Below are 20,071 nucleotides of genomic sequence, written 5' to 3'. Positions count from 1 at the left end.
AAGTTTGATCTTCTTGCAAACTTATCCTGGAACACACATATTTTATTTTATAATTGGTATGAGGTAAGCCCACTAGTAATTTCTCGTAATACAATCACGAAGTTCAAAAGATAAATGTTATACTTCGTAATCTAGTATACCAAAGTTGTACGAAACAACTAATATATACTTCCTTGACACTTTTATCATAGTAGATTGATCAAGTCACCAATACTAGATATACATAAATATACTTCTTAGGTTATGTTTTTAATATAAACAACTTCAAAGAAACGTGGATAGAAATGGAAATAAGTCAAGCCTATATTACTAACCTTGAAACTATGGGGGTTCCAAAATACACCACCAACTTTTTCTTAGGTAATCTGTATGGACTAAACTCAATTATAGTTTCGAGGGTTACAACTTAATGATTCTCAATCAGGAATTATAAGTAGAGTTTATATCTCTTACTCTCACAATCAATATGTCCATAAGGCCCCATCGTCGGGGCATAAGCGCCCTCTTGCTACCCATATGCGTGGTATTAGGAACAAGTTCGTGAACCTAATGCAGAACGGAAGCGTGAATAAAGGAATTTGGGTAAAAGGTAGAAGAATAGTTAAGAAAACTCAATTTTGATGATAATAATTGTATGTTTATAATAAAAAGAACTTGTCCCCTATTTATATAACTCTAATACTGAAATTTGGAAAATAAGAAATCCCTAAAATAAATGACGTTCTAGAATTAAATAACTTCTAAAAATAAGTAATTCTAAAAATAAGAAATACTACTCTAAATTAATTAAACTCTAGATATAATAATAAAATTATTAATCCTAAATCTAACGAATGTCCTACATCAGGCCCGCCATCTTGAAAAGAATTCGTCTCGAATTAACAAGGTACTGAAGAACATGTGCTACATCAGGCCCGCCATCTTGAAAAGAAATCGTCTTTGATTTCACCAAATATTGTAAACGACCCGTCCAACAAATAATATACTTTGAATATGTGGATGACCGTACAATAGAGCACCATAAAATAGATCCTTGAGCACAAAAGTTGATGTCGATATTGGTAACAATCGGAGTAGCAATGATTTCGCAGTACTTTTGACCAACAAAAATATTCTTATTACCTAGGTCTTGATCCTCCTCAATAGGAACGGATGATACTTCCACTTGGCGAACATTGAAAACCTGCAGAGAAGGTGTTGATGGTAATTCTATTGTTGGTGAAGAAAGCGTTGGAGCAGGAGCATCTACCATTGAAGGAGTAACCTCATGAATGGTATCGATTTGTGACCAATCTATTTGATCCAAAATAAGCTTTGCTTCCGCGAGATGTTGAAGACTTTTCTTTTGTGATTCCGCAAATTTACGTTGGAACTCGGCTTGGGATCCGTTACCACTAACAACATGAGCTACCAAATTGGTTGAAAATAATTGAAGTTGACGTCGAGTCTCAAATTGAGATTCCCAAAGCTGAAATTGGATATCGACTTGAGCATCCGTAAATTTTTGTTGGGACTCTGTAAGTCTCTGTTGAGATTCCGCAATAGAACGGACAAGACCTTCAAGAATGGGGCGATTGTCTTTTCCACCGTATTTCTCTTTGCCTGTCATGGTGTGAAAAAAATCAAAACTGGACGTGAAAATTGTGGAAAACAGGAAAATGCGAGAACAGAACAAAGAATCGGGCCTATCTAGATACTGCTGGGCTTGGTACGTTCAGTGGGTCTACGACTACTGATCAAAGAATAATGGGAGGTGAAAAGTGGTTCTGACAGGTATGCAAAGTTGGTGGACTAATTAAGTAAAGAAAAAGAATAATGGGAGGTGAAGTGGTAATGGGACAGAAGTTGGGTACTGGACGAAGTTGAAGCTTCAAACAGTAAGTGGAGATATAATTAAGGCTGCACAAAACCCGGTCCGATTTACCTGTACCGACCCGGACTCGAAAAATCCGGACTCGAAAAATCCGGACTCGAACCGACCCGGACCCGGAGTTATCGGTACATGTACCGGTTCTGAATGTTGATACCCGGTATAGACCGGTACAGGTACCGGTTCTGGGTATTTCCGGTCTGTACCGAACCGAAAAACCCGGTAAATTAGAGCCATTGATATCTTTTAAGATATTACATCCTAGCCGTCCCTTTTAGGTTTAGTCTCATCTTCAACTCCAGGTACAGGTACATGTACTGGTCCTGGTCTTGGTACAGGTACAGATACAAGTACAGGTACCTTCGTTATTTTGAACTTAAGTTGTAATGTTGAACTTTATATGTTAAGTTAGTTTGTTGTTAGCCTTTGTGTTTCAAAATTTGGGTAAAAAACCCGGTACCGGTATGGAACCGGATCGGTCTTACCAGTACAGGTACAAGTCCAGGTACAGGTACAGGTACAGGTACACAAATTGAGGAACCGGTCAACTCCGTGTACAGGTACCAGTTTCACCAAAAACCCGGTCCGAACCGGTCCATGTGCAGCTCTAGATATAATGGTCTGGGTGCCTAATTAGAATAAGGTGGCGAGGAAATTAAGGGTTCGATAGAAATCCAACAGACGTGTTTTTTTTTTTTTTTGATAATTGGGAAAATAAAAGGATAATTGATAATAGGGTTTGGAAGAAGAGATACGGAGATCTCGATGAGTAAAGGTGACGAAAGGATAGAGAAAAATTAGATGAAAAAAATAAGAAGATCGTAGCCGAAGCTCTGATTCCGCTTAATGCAGTACGAAAGCGTGAATAAAGGAATTTGGGTAAAAAGTAGAAGAATAGTTAAGAAAACTCAATATTGATTGATAATAATAATGTATTAATCTAATACAAAGGATTTTTCCCCTATTTATATAACTCTAATACTCAAACTTGGAAAATAAGAAATCCCTAAAATAAATGACATTCTAGAATTAAATAACTTCTAAAAATATGAAATACTACTCTAAATTAATTAAATTCTAGAAATAATAAGAAAATATTAATCCCAAATCTAACGGATGTCCTACATCAGAACCCGACTATACCATGAGAGACAATTCCAAAGATCAAAATCCAAGATCAATCAAGTCGTATCCAACAAATAAGGATGGATATACCTACTTTGATTGATTTACGTACAACCTGTGATATTTCAATTACAAATATAAACAATATAATGCGGAAAAATAAATAACACATACACTAGAAATTTTTTAATGAGGAAATTGCAATTGCAGAAAAACCTTGGGACCTTGTCCAGATTTGAACACAAAACTGTATTAAGCCGCTACAGACACTACCCTACTATCAAAACTTCGGACTGGAATGTAGTTAGGACCGAATTTACCATCACAACTATTCAGTTACAGTTGCGCTCCTTACGCTTCTTGAATCTCGCCAAACTCCGTGCAATTGATTCCATTAGCTAACGTCCTTTATAGCCTAAGAGTTGCTTCAACACAATTCAAGACCCACGGATAAGCCTGTATGTGATTTCCATTATGATCAAAGATCAAGGTGACATAGGAAATCGATTGCAATAGACAAATTCTAGCAAACCTCAAAATCCGGTACTTACGACTCCCAAAGGGAAGCCTATATTATTATTCACCTCACAGGTAATTCCCACTCCAATTTCAACAAAGAATCGTTCTCGAGGAATATACCCGTGGAATCACAAAGTCTGAGACGAAAAACTTTGTGATTTGTATCTATCTCGCTTGTTGGAGCTAATGGCTCAACAAACAGTAGAAAGATCATGATACACGAACTATCAAGATAAATTAAGATAGTTGTATCTGGCTTCACGAATCCCTAGGTGAAGTCTTTTTAGTCGCTAATCCTAAAAAGGTTTAAAGGAGGGGATGACTCTAGTTTACAACTAAAACACACAAGAATAATGTCAGGGATTCAAAGATCCCAGTTGTTTGAGGTTCTCCTTATATAGATTTTCAAGGTCAAGGTTGCTTTAGATTTAAGCTAAGGTAGCTTTGGAATCAAGCAATCTATAATCACCGTTAGATAGAAAACTTGACTTGAGATTAACATAACAGAATATACACGCTGGTTAGGGTGAACCGTAACCTAACCGTGTATAATGATTTATTCATGAAAGGTTAGACGAAACTAACCATACGAACTATAAGCTTAACCATTTTCATATAACTTTAAGACTTTAATATTTAGTTACAACCATAGATTTTAAATGACTCGAAATATCGAGAACGATTTTCAATAAATTGATCTTAACCAAATTCATCAAGTATGAACAAATGTACTTAAGCTTAGCATATTTCGAGAACGATTTTCAAGATGAAATTGACTCGAAATTTCTGTTATGCATGTACTCTCTAATGTAGTCATGCGACAATCTCTCATAGATAGAACAGTGAAAACTTGAGAAATAGGTGCTTCAGTTTTCACTTATCTTTTGTTGAAGAAGTTCTCCAGAGCTCCTATTGATCTTCGCCTTCAAACGGTATTAACACAGTGATATCTGATACTCAACTACATAATTCTATCCTAATTCGAGACTTGACTAAATGTAGACTAGAAATCAAGATATAGTTTTGATCAACTAAATTTTACAACAAGCTTGAGATAGCAACACTTGTGAGTTCGACTGAGAAATGCTCTAACAAACCTCGAATATAAGGATGATGTGTACATTGACGCCGATACGTCATATGGTTCTTCAGAGTAACACGAGCTTGTCTCAACATTTCCAATGTTCCTCGTCTAACCCAACGAAGTTGATTCTAGTAACCTAATCAAGCGGCTTCAAGTTTTGGAGCTAAAATATGACAACCAAACTTGACATACCAACGCTTGGAACCGAGCAGTGCACTAACAAAATCCATATCTACAGAAAAAGAAATCAAAACACAAAGATATATGTATGAAATAAGGAAGAAAAGACTCAAAATGAAACCCACATAATCAGTGGTAAGGTACATGTATATATATGCACCGATTCCATCTAGAAAATTCTCCAGAAAAATGAAACCACATAATCAGTGGATAACACATACAAGTATATACCGATTCCAACGGGGGAAACTCAAAAGGCTAGTGAAAATAATCGGTTTATACGATACACTAATACCAACTGATATTTTCACTACACAAAATCCAAAAAATTAACACGACAGAATCGATCGATTTTAAATGAACCGATTAATGGTTATCTTATTTAGACATGGAAAATATTATCAGAGTCGATGGATATAGACTATCTTATGCATCGACTTTACATCACGTTATTCATGGACACAAAGAACGATACCAGAATGTGGCGCATCTAGTTTTCAAAAATTTTGATTTGCAAAAATCCAATTTTAGATGTGTAAATCAATAGAACGAAGTGTTGAAAATAAAGTTTTTCTATCAATGTGTAATTAGAATTAGAATTAAGTAGAGGGTAGTTTGGTATTTTTGCTCAATATAGACATCTCGTATCCTAGTTTTAGGATGCCGGTTTTATTTTTTTGGAATTTCATAGTCCTAGGTAAGGATTGGTGGCCTGTAATATATCCATGTGAAAATGGGCCATTTGTCCAAATATTTTTAAAACATGGTTCAGATGGACGAGTAAAAATTAGTATGGATGAAATGGACACAAAAAAAATAGCAAGAATGAAACTGGATTTATCCTGGCTTAAACTTAAAAAAAAGCGAGGATGAAACTGGATGCATCCTGATGTAAATTAAAAATAAGAAAAAGTATTTGAAACTGGGTAGAATGAAACTGTTTACATCCTGGCTATTTTTACATTCTCATCTATTTAAACAATATCAAATTTTACATGTAGAAATTGTTGATTTTGGTCTTTTTAACCAAATTTGTGTATTTTAATAATAATTAGAAAATGCATACGGCAGCAAGCATATACGGCTATGATCCTAATCAGCAAGGCCACCACAATTTTTGGCCTCCATGAATCACTATACGTGTACCCGAAATATTTGCAAATGTTTTGTGTGTGCCATGTTGGTATTGCCATCCCAAAGTAGTAAAAATTTCAGTTTCCAAACAAGTGGAGTTTCCACTTTCCAAATCCTAGTTAGCAATTCGGGATTCGGCAAACGTACGGAACGGCAAACGTACGAGTATTATACGGTTTTGTAAAATCCAGATTCGGTCCAAAATTCGGTCAACGGGACGTGATTCGTCAATAATTCGGAACGGCATACGTACGTGTATAATTCGATTTATAAATGTGAGTTCGGCTCTGAAAATTCGGTATCTATATATAACAAATAATTTGTATTTATAAGGTCATAGACCAATTTTTATGCATATGTGTGAGTTATTTAAAGAAAAAATAAACTTAATATGATGATATCAATAATATATACAACATTAGTTATCCAAGAGGACGTCGTATGGTGGTTTAGATGCTTGGTTAGTGAGTTTGAGATCTCTCTCACCTTCACCTTCAAATCTCTTCAGTCGTTTTTGTTTCATAAAAATTACAACACGTCTAATATTCGGTCGTGTATGCTCGGAAGGCAGTAAAGCCCAAAAAGTGGAGTCTTTGAAAAGTAAAAGCTAAAGAATTTATGGCGAATTAAGCGGACGTATCATTCGAAATACGTAAAATTCGTGAACGGTTCGCGAATAATCCGGGAATGCCACATAATACGCGACTTGGGTTCGGAGTTGCAAACGTACGCGAATAAGACGGTAAAATTCGTGATACGGAAAAATTCGCGAATGATTCGCGAATCATTCGCGAACTTACTAACTAGGGTCCAAATAGCTAGGGTTAAGTATTGGACCAATCGGGCGCTGTAAAGATCTGTCACTTATATTAGTTGACTACAGTAACAGACTAAATCATTGGCTCAGGGTTATTAGTTATTACTATAACTATATTACTCTCTCCCCGACTGGTCTTAGTACCTAGTCTAAATATATACACAAGCTGGTGTGTGTGAGAGACAGACAGAGAGAGAAATTGTTTTCCCCCCTTTAGTTTCAGTTTTTATCGGTACCATCTCTCCTTGATCTGATCATCAAACCTAGACAGAAACAGAATTACCGCCAAATAAACCCTAATCTAGTTATCTCGTTGGTAGTTATTAGTTATACAATTCTTCGCGAATCTACTCCTTCTTAGCTCCTTTTTTCGATCTCTGGTCAAGGTTTTCAGATTTGTCTTCGATTCCGAAATTAACAACCCTTACTCTATTCTGGTTAGTTTCTTGTAGTTCCTTTTATCTTTTCTAGGATTTTGCTTTGCATTCTTGTCCGTTTTTCTGGTTTAGCGAATTTGATTGGGGAATTCAATTTTGTTTTCTAGGGTTTGCGAGTTCTGAATCTTATGGAATTATAAATTAGGGGTTTTTATTTCGTAGTTTCTTTTCTTTACTATGTTGGTGATATCTGTATCGAATTTGACTAGCTGATGCGGGGTAGTTATGTTCCAAGTTTGATTATCAACGTGATGAACAATTCACAGTTGTTTTTGTTTTCGGGTTTTACTAATTATGAATTGGTTTGTCAATTCTCATGGTTTCTCGCTTCAATACTTTATAGTTGAGGGTACAGATTCATGATTGTTCTAGTTTTACTATCATGATTCTTTCACTACATAATAGCATATTCATGATTGTTCTTACTAGTACAATCAGTATCATGACTCTTTTCAGCACATAATAGCATATTCATGATTGTTTTAGTTACACTATCATGATTCTTTCACTATATAGTAGCACATGTATGCTGTTTTGCTTGATTATGGTTAGCATATGCTCAAATTGGCACTATAATAGCTACTGATTCATGGATGTTAGATGACTTATTTGTGTATTCTTGGTAACTTTTGATTTTGACAAGAATGAAGAGTCACTGTTTTGTTTATTTCATTTAAAGGTCAGATGCCCCACTGGTTTTTGTGACTTCAATCTCAATGGACCCCGAAAGCAAGAAGTTTGGGAAAGGTAATACTTTTAGGATATTTACAGCTTTTGATATTGTTCCTTGCAGTTGATTATTTAAAGTTCTTGATGTGGAGATTGCTGTTTTGTTATGTTTGGATTTTTCTGTTCTTTATTGGGTACCATGATTACCTAGATACAGTATCCTTATATGGGTTATATGCTAGTTTTTCATCCTGTCCGCATAATTGATTTCTCTTGCTGGTTGGCATTACTCTTCTTTCAGTTTTGCAATTTGCTGTTTCAGATATTCGGCTTAACTAAGAACCCCCTTATTTGAGCCATCAGGACCCAGGGAACTTACTGGTGCTGTGGATCTTATTACCCACTTCAATTTGTCGACACACCATGACTTCTTCTGCAAGAGACCACTTCCTTTATCAATCGCGGATACGCACTATCTTCACCATGTGGCGGACAACGAAATAAGGAAAGGAGAAGGAATGGAATTGTCTCAGCTCATGGAGAATGGATCAAATGTGAGAGATAGACCTGTAAAGATACGGCCTTTTGAAATGGAAACCCTCATTGAGGCGTTTCGCTTCAGCGAATCAGGCCCCATTGATCTACCTTCTGTAAGAATCTAATTTTCCTTGTGTTTACTTTTTACAAGTGTCATTACTCTGTATGATTTCAGTATCTATTTCCAGTCTTCTCGCATCGCTTAGTTTGTCTTCCTGTTGTTGTCTATATATTATGCATATTGCTGATGATGGTCTGAACTGTTGATTCTTTTTTGTTGGTTTTCTATAGGCAGAGAAGGGAACCCCTACTATTGCAGGGAAGTCCAAAAGCGAGTCCAAGGATAAGGACAAGAAGCACAAGAAGCACAAGGATAAAGATAGGGAGAAGAGTAAGGAGCATAAAAAGCACAAACATCGTCACAAGGACCGGAGTAAAGATAAAGATTCAGAGAAGAAAAAGGACAGAAGTGGGCACCATGATTCTAATGCCGAACACTCGAAGAAGCACCATGACAAGGTTTGTTCAAATTTATGTCTTAGAGTCTTCATGTCTATTTCAGATCCTGCTTTTGTTTCAACATGTGTAGTTCATGTCTTACCCTAAATATTTTGTTTTCAGAAGAGAAAGCATGAAGGGAGTGAAGATTTCACTGAAATACAAAAACACAAGAAAAGTAAGGTAAAATAAATCAATAATACAATACTGCTAAGTTAGTCCATTTCAGATTTTTTTTTATGTCTTTCTAAACCCTGGTCGCATTTCTTTATCACACCCTTTGATTCTTCGGTGAATTGTTTCAGCATAGGAGCTCAAAGATTGATGAGGTGGGTGCAATAAAAGTTGCAGTATAACAACTAATCGTTTTGGTCTTACACAAATTTTGTCATCATAATTGGTCTTACTGTTGTAACAGCAGAATTTGTTCGTTACACAGTCAGCATTCTTTAGGTATACTCATTTTATGTTCTTTTCCTCAATTCTCATTTTCACATTGTGCAGGCATTATATCTGTCGAGTCTGGTTTTAAGAGAACGATGTATTTTCTGTATTTTGGTGGCAAAACTCATTCTTGACCCCCTTTTGTTCTTGTTCATTTCTGCAGAGTATGATATAAATCTCTCCACAAAACTTACAGTTGTAAATGGGTTCAGATGATATTAGTCGGCTGTAGATAGGTTTTAGCTTGTTGTTTTTTCTTTGTCAAATCTATTGTTTTTCTTTGTTCAGTTATGTAAATTGTTTAATTTGATATGTAATGGACCAAGAAACTAATTTTGGCAGTAATATTTACTTCAGTAGCATTCAAGTTGTACGTCATAGCTAAATTTTGTGTGTTACATTTTGTTCTCGTTATTAACACTATTGGGCATGCATATGTTTGCAACTTGGAAGATGGCCTCTCTTTCAGAAGTGTAGTTCATTAGAATTTCAGCTTAATAATCATCAGACTTTATGCTTAAACATTTAATTACCCATAAGTTGAAAACATTCTTCACCCTAGTTGAAAACATATTCTACAAGTTAAAACCACCATATACAAAACAATCGGTTAATACTAAACTGGAAACATTCATCATTTAAGTTCTTATTTAGGTTCAAGATCAACATGATTTTACCAATCATTCATCATTTAATTTCTTATTTAGGTTCAAGGTCAACATGACTATACCAATCGACACAACTAGTACTTTGAATTGAGCATCGCCTATAAGGGCAGCGTAACGACGATATACAACACTACGTGTTTAAATAAAGGAAATAAATCGAAGGGAAACAAAAATATCACTAATTTTAACAGGTTCAATGATTTAGTTTCTGCTTCTATTTCCTCTTGCTTCGATATGGAGAGAATCAAACTTTCCAGATTATGCAAAATGTTAGAAGAGATTTTAGTCAGCAACCACGTGCCATCCAATTGGATGACACATCGATAAGTGAGCTATATGACAGCTAAAATGCTTAATTGGTGATATAGGGAGCCGTACACTAATACTTTAATAATTATCATTGAGCTGCATTTTATCCTTGATACGGGGAGCTTTAACTTTACAATGCTAGGCATTTTAAGAAAATTTATACTTTCTCAAACCCTTGTGAGAGGGACATTGAAGAATCTTTAAGATTTATCACTCCTATCATAACTGAAGACATTAATTCTTCCTTAATTGCCATCCCCTCCTACCAAGAAATATTGGATACGGTTAATATGATGGCGCCTTGGAGTTCTCCAGGTCCGGATGGTTTCCCGCCTGGATTCTTCAAGGACAATTGGGACACTGTTCATACTGAGGTTGTTTCGCATGTGCAGAGTTTTTTCATGAATAAGTATCTTCTTAAACAAACAAATTTTACTTATATAACTTTAATTCCTAAAATCAAGAATGCTGCCACTGATGTGATTTGTAGATAGTGGTAAAAGTGGTTCGATTCTCAGACTTGTGAAGGATATTAATTAGACTTAAATTCTAATATTAAAATAGAAAACTCACTAAAAATTATAGCAAACTCAATCAAAGTTGATATCAATATTAAAAGAACACTGAGGCTAAGATTCCACTATTTTCCAAGTTCAAAGTGATTTAATCCAATATTTATATTCATGCAATTTTTTCGTTCTATTTGATTCTAAACTATTGCAACAAGTAGATTCTCAAAATAACATGTGTAAATCCGGATCATAGAACATCAAAAACCTAGGTCCAAGCATGTTCTATCAAAAGAAATAACAATTGCTTAACAAGAATCATTCAAACAATTTTCACTCAAGGCAAAACAATCATAAAAATAATTGCGATAAATAAATAAATAAGAATATACCACTTTTTGTTGGAAAAATAGCTTCCTCTATCGCCTCAGCAATGGGGTTTAGCTCCTCATATTAACCATGTTCTGAAAGTATGTTTTTATAGCTCAAAAGTGTACAAGGAGGTGAAAAAATGATAACACAGCCGATTCGCAACAGTGTGAAGGTGTTGCAGAATATCTGTTACAAAGAGGAAACAGTAGCTAAAGACCTAATGCAATTAATGTTGATAAACGATAGATGGGTTACGCTGTTGAATAACGATAGTGTTCTGCGACAGATACTTGTGCATCAATGTTCTTCGTGTTCTTCCTCTTCAGCAGCAGCAGCAGAATATTGTATTTTTCCTGCAACTCGATCTCTGGAGCTCTGTGGTGTTATAAACTTCTCATAAGGTTTCGTACCCCTTCTAGGAGTTATCCCAACTCTTTTTATAGCCCACAAGTCGATTTAATCTCCAAGAAATCTCCTTTTTCTTTTTTCCAAAGTTACGGGTTTTATCTATTCTTTCCATATCCTCATATGCGGCTTCAAACACTCCCTGTTTTTCTTCTCACGCGTCTTCCAAGGATAATCCAACGTCCCAGACTCTCTCAAAGATAGTCTTAACTTCAACAGAGAATCCTATTTCCTTATCTACCTGATAGTTTCCATATATCAACCAAAATCCCGTGAAAAACTTCACCTCCCTGTTTTAGACAACTCGATGATTTCCTCCTCTATTTTCGGATCTAGAGGGATTACCATCCCTGTTTTGATGAATCTAGTGAATCCCAACAAATATCGACGTCAAACTCCGACTAAATCTGCTCCTAGTCATCAACAAAACATCGATAAACTTCCACCTCCTCTGTTTCACTCCAACACGGTTGTGTAGCCCAAAATACTCGATCCAAACATACACACCAACCCTGTCAGGCTCTAACAGGTCCATTCCAACGAAAATAAGCCATTGAATCTCCATAAAAATCGCTCAAAACTCCAACCCTAAATCTGCCTGCGTCTGCACTATTTTCCCGCCAATTTGAAATTTGAGTATGGGAAGAAAGGTGGTTTCCCCCTATCCAGAGTGGGGGTGCGAATAACAGCTGTCTTGGGGATGTCCTGGGGGTGCCCCTTATCCAAACCGGGGGTCAGAATAGCAAGTGTCCTCCGGGTGCTTTCCGACAACTTTTCGAGCCAATTTTTTCCAAAAATGTTTATTGGCCAAAAATACCTATAAATAAATAAAACACCATAATAAGTACAAAAAATGAGCTCTAACAATATATAGAATCGAGACAAATCGGACACAAAAATGTGTCTATCAAATACCCCCAAACCTATTATTTGCTAGTCCTCGAGCAAAAATAAAATAGAAATAAAATCCTTACTCACTGTCGCAGGCATCGTCGATTGCATTTAGCGTATGCAATAAGCCTTTAAACTCCTAGGTGTCCCTAGTGGCCGAGTTATAGTCTCGGGAGGGCTTACCAGAGGTATACCCACAAAACCTTTACTACAGATCCTAGCTATCTACGCAGAACCTTGAAAGGCACTAAAGAATCTCCTTGGTTGGCATACTTATTGACTACAGGAGGAAGTACCCTGATGCGAAATTCCAATTGTTGTACACGAGTTCGCACTCAAGCATACTAAAATTCATATGAAGTGACAGAGCTATACTCAGATAGTCGCACTATGGACATCAATATCCGGAGTCAAAACTAATCACATGGATAGATCAAGAAGATGGATATAGAGAAAAACATAGGTGGTTTTGATGTTTACTAGGTGAACGGTGTTTCTCATATCTGTCTGAATGCCTCCGCCAAAATGAACCTATCCTAATGGACTCAGATACTAGTCTGACTAATATCAACACACTGGCATATACAAGGGTACTAGTGGTCGATAATCCTAACTCTAGGTCAACACAACCGGCATATACAAGGGTTCCAGTGGTCGACTTTATTGAATCTATTCCAGTTGGTCTGATGGTCTGGTCTTAATTTCTCTTTCTTTTTTTTTTTTTTTTTTTTCTTTTTTTCTCAATCACTCTAATTCACCCTAGCATTGGTAACAACTTGAATCGTGAGCCCCACCTAATCACTTAGAGAAACATAGTTTAAAAACAAAACAAAATAAAAACAGAAGTGAAAAGGACTCAACGAGATATGGTGAAACTATCATGTTATTTCTAACACCTGAGCTCTGTGCTTTTATGAATAGACTCTTTAGATGTTGTATCTAGTCAGATTGGTTCCTCAACTCCTACAACCAAAATGCTTCCATCCACTTAGATTGGTTAGTGCCATCCTTAATAGGCATAAATTTCTAGGCTCTGGAGTTTAATTATGCAACTAAAAAGTAACAAAAAGTTCTACCCCACCCCCAAACTTAAATCTAACATTGTCCTCAATGTTTCTAATTAAAGAACAGTACCAAAAATATAAGTAACATGAGGAAATAGTAAAGAGAGAAGTCGGAAAGATAGTACCTGGGTGAAGTGTAACCAAAAACCTACAAAAATAATATACAACATACAAAATCGCCTCGATGGTCAATCAAGGTAAACAGGGTCCTCCAGAGGGACCTCCTCAACATCACCTGTAGGAAAAGGCTCTAAAAAGGGCTTCAATCGCTGACCGTTAACCTTCGAAGAACTACTACCATCTGGTGTCTCAATCTCAACAGCGCCATGAGAAAAACAGTACGGACCACAAAAGGACCGGTCCACCGAGAGCGCAACTTCCCGGGGAATAGATGCAAACGAGTGTCATACAGAAGAACTTTTTGACCTGGAGAAAATGACTTTCGTAAAATATTCTATCATGCACAAGTTTCATTTTGTTCTTATACTCCTTAGCACTATCGTATGCATCTCTACGAATCTCGTCCAACTCATTGAGCTGGAGCTTTCTTGAGCTCCTGCCTTGTCAAGTGAAAAGTTTAAGTTCTTAATAGCCCAATAGGCTCGATGCTCTAACTCAACGGCAGGTGACATGCCTTTCCAAACACTAAACGATAAGGTGACATTCCAATGGGTGTCTTAAACGCAGTACGGTAAGCCCATAAGGCATCAGTAAGCCTCGACGACCAGTCTTTCCTATTGGATTAACTGTTTTCTCTAAATACTTAATTTCCCTATTGGAAACCTCTACCTGACCACTAGTCTGAGGGTGATATGGGGTTGCTACTTTATGGGTAATACCGTATTGTTTCATTAAAAGAGCAAACGGTCTATTACAAAAGTGTGAACCTCCATCACTAATTATAGCTCGCGGCGTACCAAAACGTGTAAGTATATTCTCTTTCAAAAACTGGACGACCCTGTGGTCATTCGTTTTACACGGAACCGCCTCAACCCACTTAGACACATAGTCCTACAACGACAAGTATGTAAAGATAACCAAACGAAATAGGAAATGGACCCATAAAATCAATGCCCCACACATCAAAGACCTCAATCACTAAAATAGGGTTCAAAGGCATCATATTTCTACGGGAAATGGTTCCTAACTTCTGGCAACGCTCACAAGAAACACAATGACTATGGGAATCTTTAAACAACGAAGGCCAGTAAAATCCACACTGCAAAATCTTAGCAGCAGTCTTCTTAGCACTAAAATGACCCCCACATGCATGTTCATGACAAAAGGAGATAATACTAGACTGGTCACTCTCAGATACACATCTCCTAATAATCTGGTCCGGACAATACTTAAACAGATAAGGATCGTCCCAAAAGAAATGCTTAACCTCGGCTAAAAACCTAGAACGATCTTGCTTACCCCAATGTTGAGGCATTCGACCAGTAACAAGATAATTCACTATATTTGCATACCAAGGTGATTGGGAAACATAGAACAATTGTTCATCAGGAAAACTATCCCTTATAGCAAGGGAATTATTAGGGGAACTAACAACTAGCCTAGACAAGTGGCCTGCTACCACATTCTGTGCACCCTTTTTGTCTCTAATGTCTGGACAAAATTCTTGTAACAAAATGATCCATCTAATCAATCTAGGTTTGGTATCATTCTTAGACAAAAGGTATTTCAAAGCAGCATGATCAGTATAGATTACGATCTTAGAATAGGATCTAAACTTATCCAAGGCAAACACGATGGCTAGCAATTCCTTCTCGATAGTTGTATAGTTCATTTGGGAATCATTCAGAGTTTTGCTAGCATAGTAAATCACATGGAGTAATTTGTTTTCTTGCTGACCTAGCACAACGCCTATAGCATAATCTGAAGCGTCACACATAATTTCAAAGGGTAGGTTCCAGTTAGGTGCCTGGACTATCGGGGCAGTAGTGATTAAAGTTTTAAGCTTATCAAAAGCCTTTAAGCAAGCATCATCAAAGACAAACTTAACATCTTTTGCAAGCAAATTGCAAAGAGGTCTAGAAATCAAGCTAAAATCCTTAATGAATCGGCGGTAAAAATCTGCATGCCCTAAGAATGACCTAATATCTTTTACGGTTTTTGGGACCTGTAGAGTCTTAATAAGGTCAATTTTGGCTTTGTATACCTCTATACCTTTTGAAGAAACGATGTGTCCTAAGACAATTCCTGATTCAACCATGAAATGGCATTTTTCCCAATTAAGCACTAAATTCTTTTCCTTACACCTAGTCAACACTAATGTCAAATGATGCAAGCACTCATCAAAAGATGAACCAAACACTGAAAAATCATCCATAAAGACCTCTAAAAACCGTTCTACCATATCAGAAAATATGCTCATCATACAACGCTGAAAAGTCGCAGGGGCATTACATAACCCGAAAGGCATGCGTCTATACGCAAAGGTACCAAAGGGACAGGTAAAAGTGGTTTTCTCTTGGTCTTCTGGGGCAATAACGATCTGATTATAACCGGAGTAGCCATCTAAGAAGCAATAGTGACTATGTCCAGCTAATCTCTAGCATTTGGTCGATAAAAGGAAGGGGAAAGTGATCCTTCCTTGTGACCTTGTTCAATTTCCTATAGTCAATACAGACACGCCATCCCGTGGTCACTCGGGTTGGGATTAATTCATTATTATCATTCTGGACTAGTGATACCTGATTTCTTGGGGACAACCTGAACGGGCTAACCCACTTACTGTCTGAAATTGGGTAAATAATACCCGCATCTAACAACTTAAGCACCTCTTTTCGAACTACCTCTTTCATGTTAGGGTTCAGTCGACGTTGCATCTCCCTAGAAGGTTTGGAGTCTTCCTCTAAATGAATCTGATGCATACACACAGTAGGACTTATACCCTTAATGTCTGCTATAGTCCACCCTAAAGCTTCCTTATTGTCTTGAAGTACTTTTACTAGCCTACTTTCCTGATCACTATCCAAATCGGAAGCTACAATCACAGGTAAAGTCTCAGATGGGCCTAAAAACACATATTGTAGAGTATCGGGTAGTGGTTTAAGGTCCAACTTTGGGGGCTCTTCTAAAGAAGGAATTAGGGTAGTCTCAGAAACTGGTAACGGTTCGAACCTAGCTTTCCATCTATCAGTGTCTAACACAGGGGTAGAATCTAATAGAGCATTCACTTGTTCAATAGTGCTATCGTCATCAAAATCTAAACCAAAATGGGATAGACAACTTTCTAATGGGTCTTCAAATAAAATGTTTGGTAATGACTTCTGAACTAAGGCTTCTATCATGTTCACCTCTTCAACACATGTGTCATCTAGCTCATAAGGTAGCTTACTGACATTAAAAATGTTCATCTCTATAGTCATATTACCAAAAGATAAATTCATCACACCATTTCGACAGTTAATGATCGCATTAGACGTAGCTAAAAATGGGCGACCTAAAATCACAGGTATCTGGTTCTCTGGGTCAGGGACAGGTTGGGTATCTAGGACCACGAAATCCACTGGAAATAAACTTGTCGACCTCAATAAGAACATCCTCGATAACACCTCGAGGGATTTTAACAGACCTATCAGCTAACTGCAGTGTCATCTGAGTAGGTTTCATTTCACCAAGTCCTAGCTGTAAGTATACATGGAATGGCAGTAAGTTCACACTGGCTCCTAAGTCAAGTAAAGCTTTTTCTACCCGGAAGTTACCTATTGTGCAAGCAATGGTAGGAGAACCTGGGTCTTTGTACTTTGGAGTTGTGGTGTTCTGAATGATTGAACTTACGTGACTAGCTAAAAAGGCTTTCTTATGGACGCTAAGTTTTCGCTTTCGCGTACACATATCCTTAAGGAACTTGGCATAAGCAGGAATTTGCCTAATTGCATAATAAAGGAAGGTTTATGGTAACTTGCTTAAAAACCTCCATATGTCATTAAAGTTCGATTCCTTCTTTGTTGGTACTAATACTGAGGAAATGGGGCTCTAGGCACAGAATCAGACCTCTCAGGAACTGAGTTGGCATCATCAGAAATTTTATCAGTTTCCTTAGCTAGTGGTCCTGAGGGGTGAACTACAGTATGTTCACTATCGGGCATGGTTACCTGATTGTCTACTATTCTACCACTCCTAAGGGTTCTAATAGCATTCAATTTTCGATGGTTTTGTACCTACTTCATGAACTCCTCTAGGATTGGGATTAGTCTGACTAGGGAACCTACCATTATCTCTCTCACTTAAGGTCTTAGCTATTTGGCCGACTTGAAGTTCTAACTTAGCAAGGCTCTGAGCATTAGTTTGAAAATTCTGCTTGGTTTCCTGTTGAAAACTAACATGGCTCTGTGCTAACATTTCCTGAGTTTTTGCTAACATCTTAATAGATTCCTCTAAGCTAGTCGTTTTATTTTGGGCTGATGTATTCCTAGTGTAGCCAAAACCTGGGGAGCATTAGAATTATTAGACTGACCCTGACTCTGGCCCTTAGACCATGAAAAGTTCGGATGGTTCCTCCAACCAGGATTATAGGTTTCTGAATATGGGTCAAACTTTGACGATTATCAAACCTAGTGTTATTATATAGAGCATTGGCTTGCTCTTCATTATTCTGGCCTTCCCAAAAAGGCTCCAATCTACCACTAGTGTTACCCACTTCTAAAGCTTCTAACCTTTTCGCTATAGCAGCAATTTTGGCATCTGATTCATAGCCTCCTTCTACCCTATTAACGTTTCCTCTGCCGAGAAGAATTGTTTTCTGGGGTCCCCTACTACTTTCCCATTGTTGGGTCTTTTCGGCGACTTCATGCAAATATGTCATCGCGTCATCAACTGTTTGGTTCTCAAATCCACCAGTACACATAGATTCTACTGTGGTTGTGTGGGATAATCTAAACCCTCATAAAGGATCTGAACTAACCTAACCTTTCTAAACCATGATGAGGACATTGGGCTAATAAATCATTGAACCTTTCCAAATACCTATACAAAGTTTCTCCCTCCTGTTGAGAAAACGTGCAGATTTGCGTCCTAATAGACGATGTTTTGTGCCTAGGGAAAAACTTGTTCAAAAAGGCAGATGTAAGTTGTTCATACGTTTCGATTGACCCGGAAGCCAAACTATATAGCCACGATTTAGCTTTATCTTTCAGGGAAAAGGGGAATAACCTAAGTTTCAAAGCATCATCATCTAAGTTTCTAATCCTGAGGGTACTACAAATTTCCTCAAAGTCCCTAACATGGAAATAGGGGTTTTCATTTTCTTTCCCTAAAAAGATTGGGAGCAGCTGTAAGGTCCCAGGTTTAAGTTCATAAGTTGCTTCCGTCTCAGCTAACCTGATACATGAGGGACGAGTAGTCCTAGTTGGATTCAACAAAGCTTTCAAAGTTTCCATTTCTGGCGCTATCGGAGCAACATGGATTCTCTCCTCGGTCAAAGGACGTTCAAAAACAGAATCTTCAAAAGTCGGACTCTCTAGATTAAGGTAATCGAGACGCTTCGAACTACTAGGTTTCTCTTTAACAAATCTACCCAGTGCATCTCTTTTACGTTCAGGCATACAATAAAATTTTCTAAATTGGAAGGGTAAGCAAACACAGATCAAGGCCGACTCAACCAAATCAAACCTATTGATTTCTAGCAAACAAAAAGCATGATGGCTCCACTTAGATTGTTTCTAGACCAGCTTCTAATCCTTCGAACAGGAATTCGTTACTTTTTAAGCACACCCCTTTGGAATCAATCCGAGTTAACGTAAGTTGAATAGAGGCGAGGGAAGCTCGGTGGAGATTTGATACCCAAGGCCTCACCGGTATTACAAGGCGGCGCAGTCACTCATTCAACTTACAGAAACCGTCAAGAACTTCGAAGTATGCTTAACAGAGTAACCAATATTTTCCGAATGACTTTCCTGTTAAGCTCGTTACCCTATCGGTCTCGTTCTAGTCAAAATTTTAGGCTTAGGTTCGCGTAGGTTACGTGTTCCTAAAGCGGTCAAGAAGAGAACGGTGATGAAATCCGAACCCTTATCTTGTATGTCCAGGCCTTTCCCTTTACTAGAAAAATAAATGTCTGTATTCAGTCCTCAACATATATGCATACGAAGGAGTCCAGTAACTCGCTGACAGGGGATTCGCGAGTGTTTAGAATCTTACCTCCCGTTCCAGACGGGGGATAAATCGGTTGTAGTCGACTCGGGCCACTGACTCCGATGTCAAGTGTATGAACCCAAGGTGCCGAGACAATATCGTAATTGTCCTACTTCTCTGCAAACAGTTTATATTAAAGTACCCTTCCGTAGGGTAATAAAAAAAATATTGTCCCAAAGTCCAAAAGTCCAAAAAGTAAAGAAAAATTACAAAAATAATAAACCCTAATATAATTTTTTTTAAAGAAAAATAAACAAACCCTAAACTAAAATTTTCTAAAATAAAATTGTCTTCTTTTCTGTTCTTTTTGCTTTAGTATTTAGCTCCAAGCCTTTATGAAATCACCAAACTCTTTGGCTCAATTTTCTTTATGATCCAGAACCTGTAGGCACAAG

At 37.3% G+C, this 20,071-nt stretch overlaps 1 protein-coding gene and 1 pseudogene across 8 annotated transcripts; both read left to right on the top strand.

Moving 5' to 3' along the window:
* The first annotated feature begins 6,878 nt into the window (after positions 1-6,878).
* Positions 6,879-9,676, top strand: LOC113298814 (mediator of RNA polymerase II transcription subunit 19a-like). Of its 8 annotated transcripts, none has more exons than XM_026547650.1 (7): positions 6,879-7,166; positions 7,851-7,913; positions 8,199-8,485; positions 8,664-8,891; positions 8,994-9,053; positions 9,176-9,199; positions 9,375-9,676. In XM_026547650.1, exons 2-7 carry the CDS (start codon positions 7,883-7,885, stop codon positions 9,528-9,530), a joined length of 786 nt encoding a protein of 261 aa, XP_026403435.1. In that variant the 5' UTR covers positions 6,879-7,166; positions 7,851-7,882; the 3' UTR covers positions 9,531-9,676. The 8 variants fall into 8 exon arrangements, with proteins under 8 accessions (XP_026403435.1, XP_026403441.1, XP_026403438.1 ...); XM_026547656.1 differs by having other exon boundaries at positions 8,158-8,485; XM_026547653.1 differs by having other exon boundaries at positions 7,846-7,913; positions 8,994-9,048; positions 9,478-9,676.
* Positions 9,677-18,458: 8,782 nt separating this feature from the next.
* Positions 18,459-18,558, top strand: LOC113300722 (annotated as a pseudogene).
* The last annotated feature ends 1,513 nt before the right edge of the window (positions 18,559-20,071 follow it).

Source organism: Papaver somniferum, chromosome 7 (assembly GCF_003573695.1).
Source record: "Papaver somniferum cultivar HN1 chromosome 7, ASM357369v1, whole genome shotgun sequence".
NCBI lineage: Eukaryota > Viridiplantae > Streptophyta > Magnoliopsida > Ranunculales > Papaveraceae > Papaver > Papaver somniferum.
This window is presented reverse-complemented; position numbering and strand designations above follow the sequence as displayed.

Coding starts and splice junctions, on each gene's coding strand:
- LOC113298814 (XM_026547650.1), top strand. CDS start 7,883: ATGGACCCCGAAAGCAAGAAGTTTGGGAAAG. Junction 8,486..8,663: donor GCCCCATTGATCTACCTTCT/GTAAGAATCTAA, acceptor GGTTTTCTATAG/GCAGAGAAGGGAACCCCTAC. Junction 9,200..9,374: donor GGAGCTCAAAGATTGATGAG/GTGGGTGCAATA, acceptor CACATTGTGCAG/GCATTATATCTGTCGAGTCT.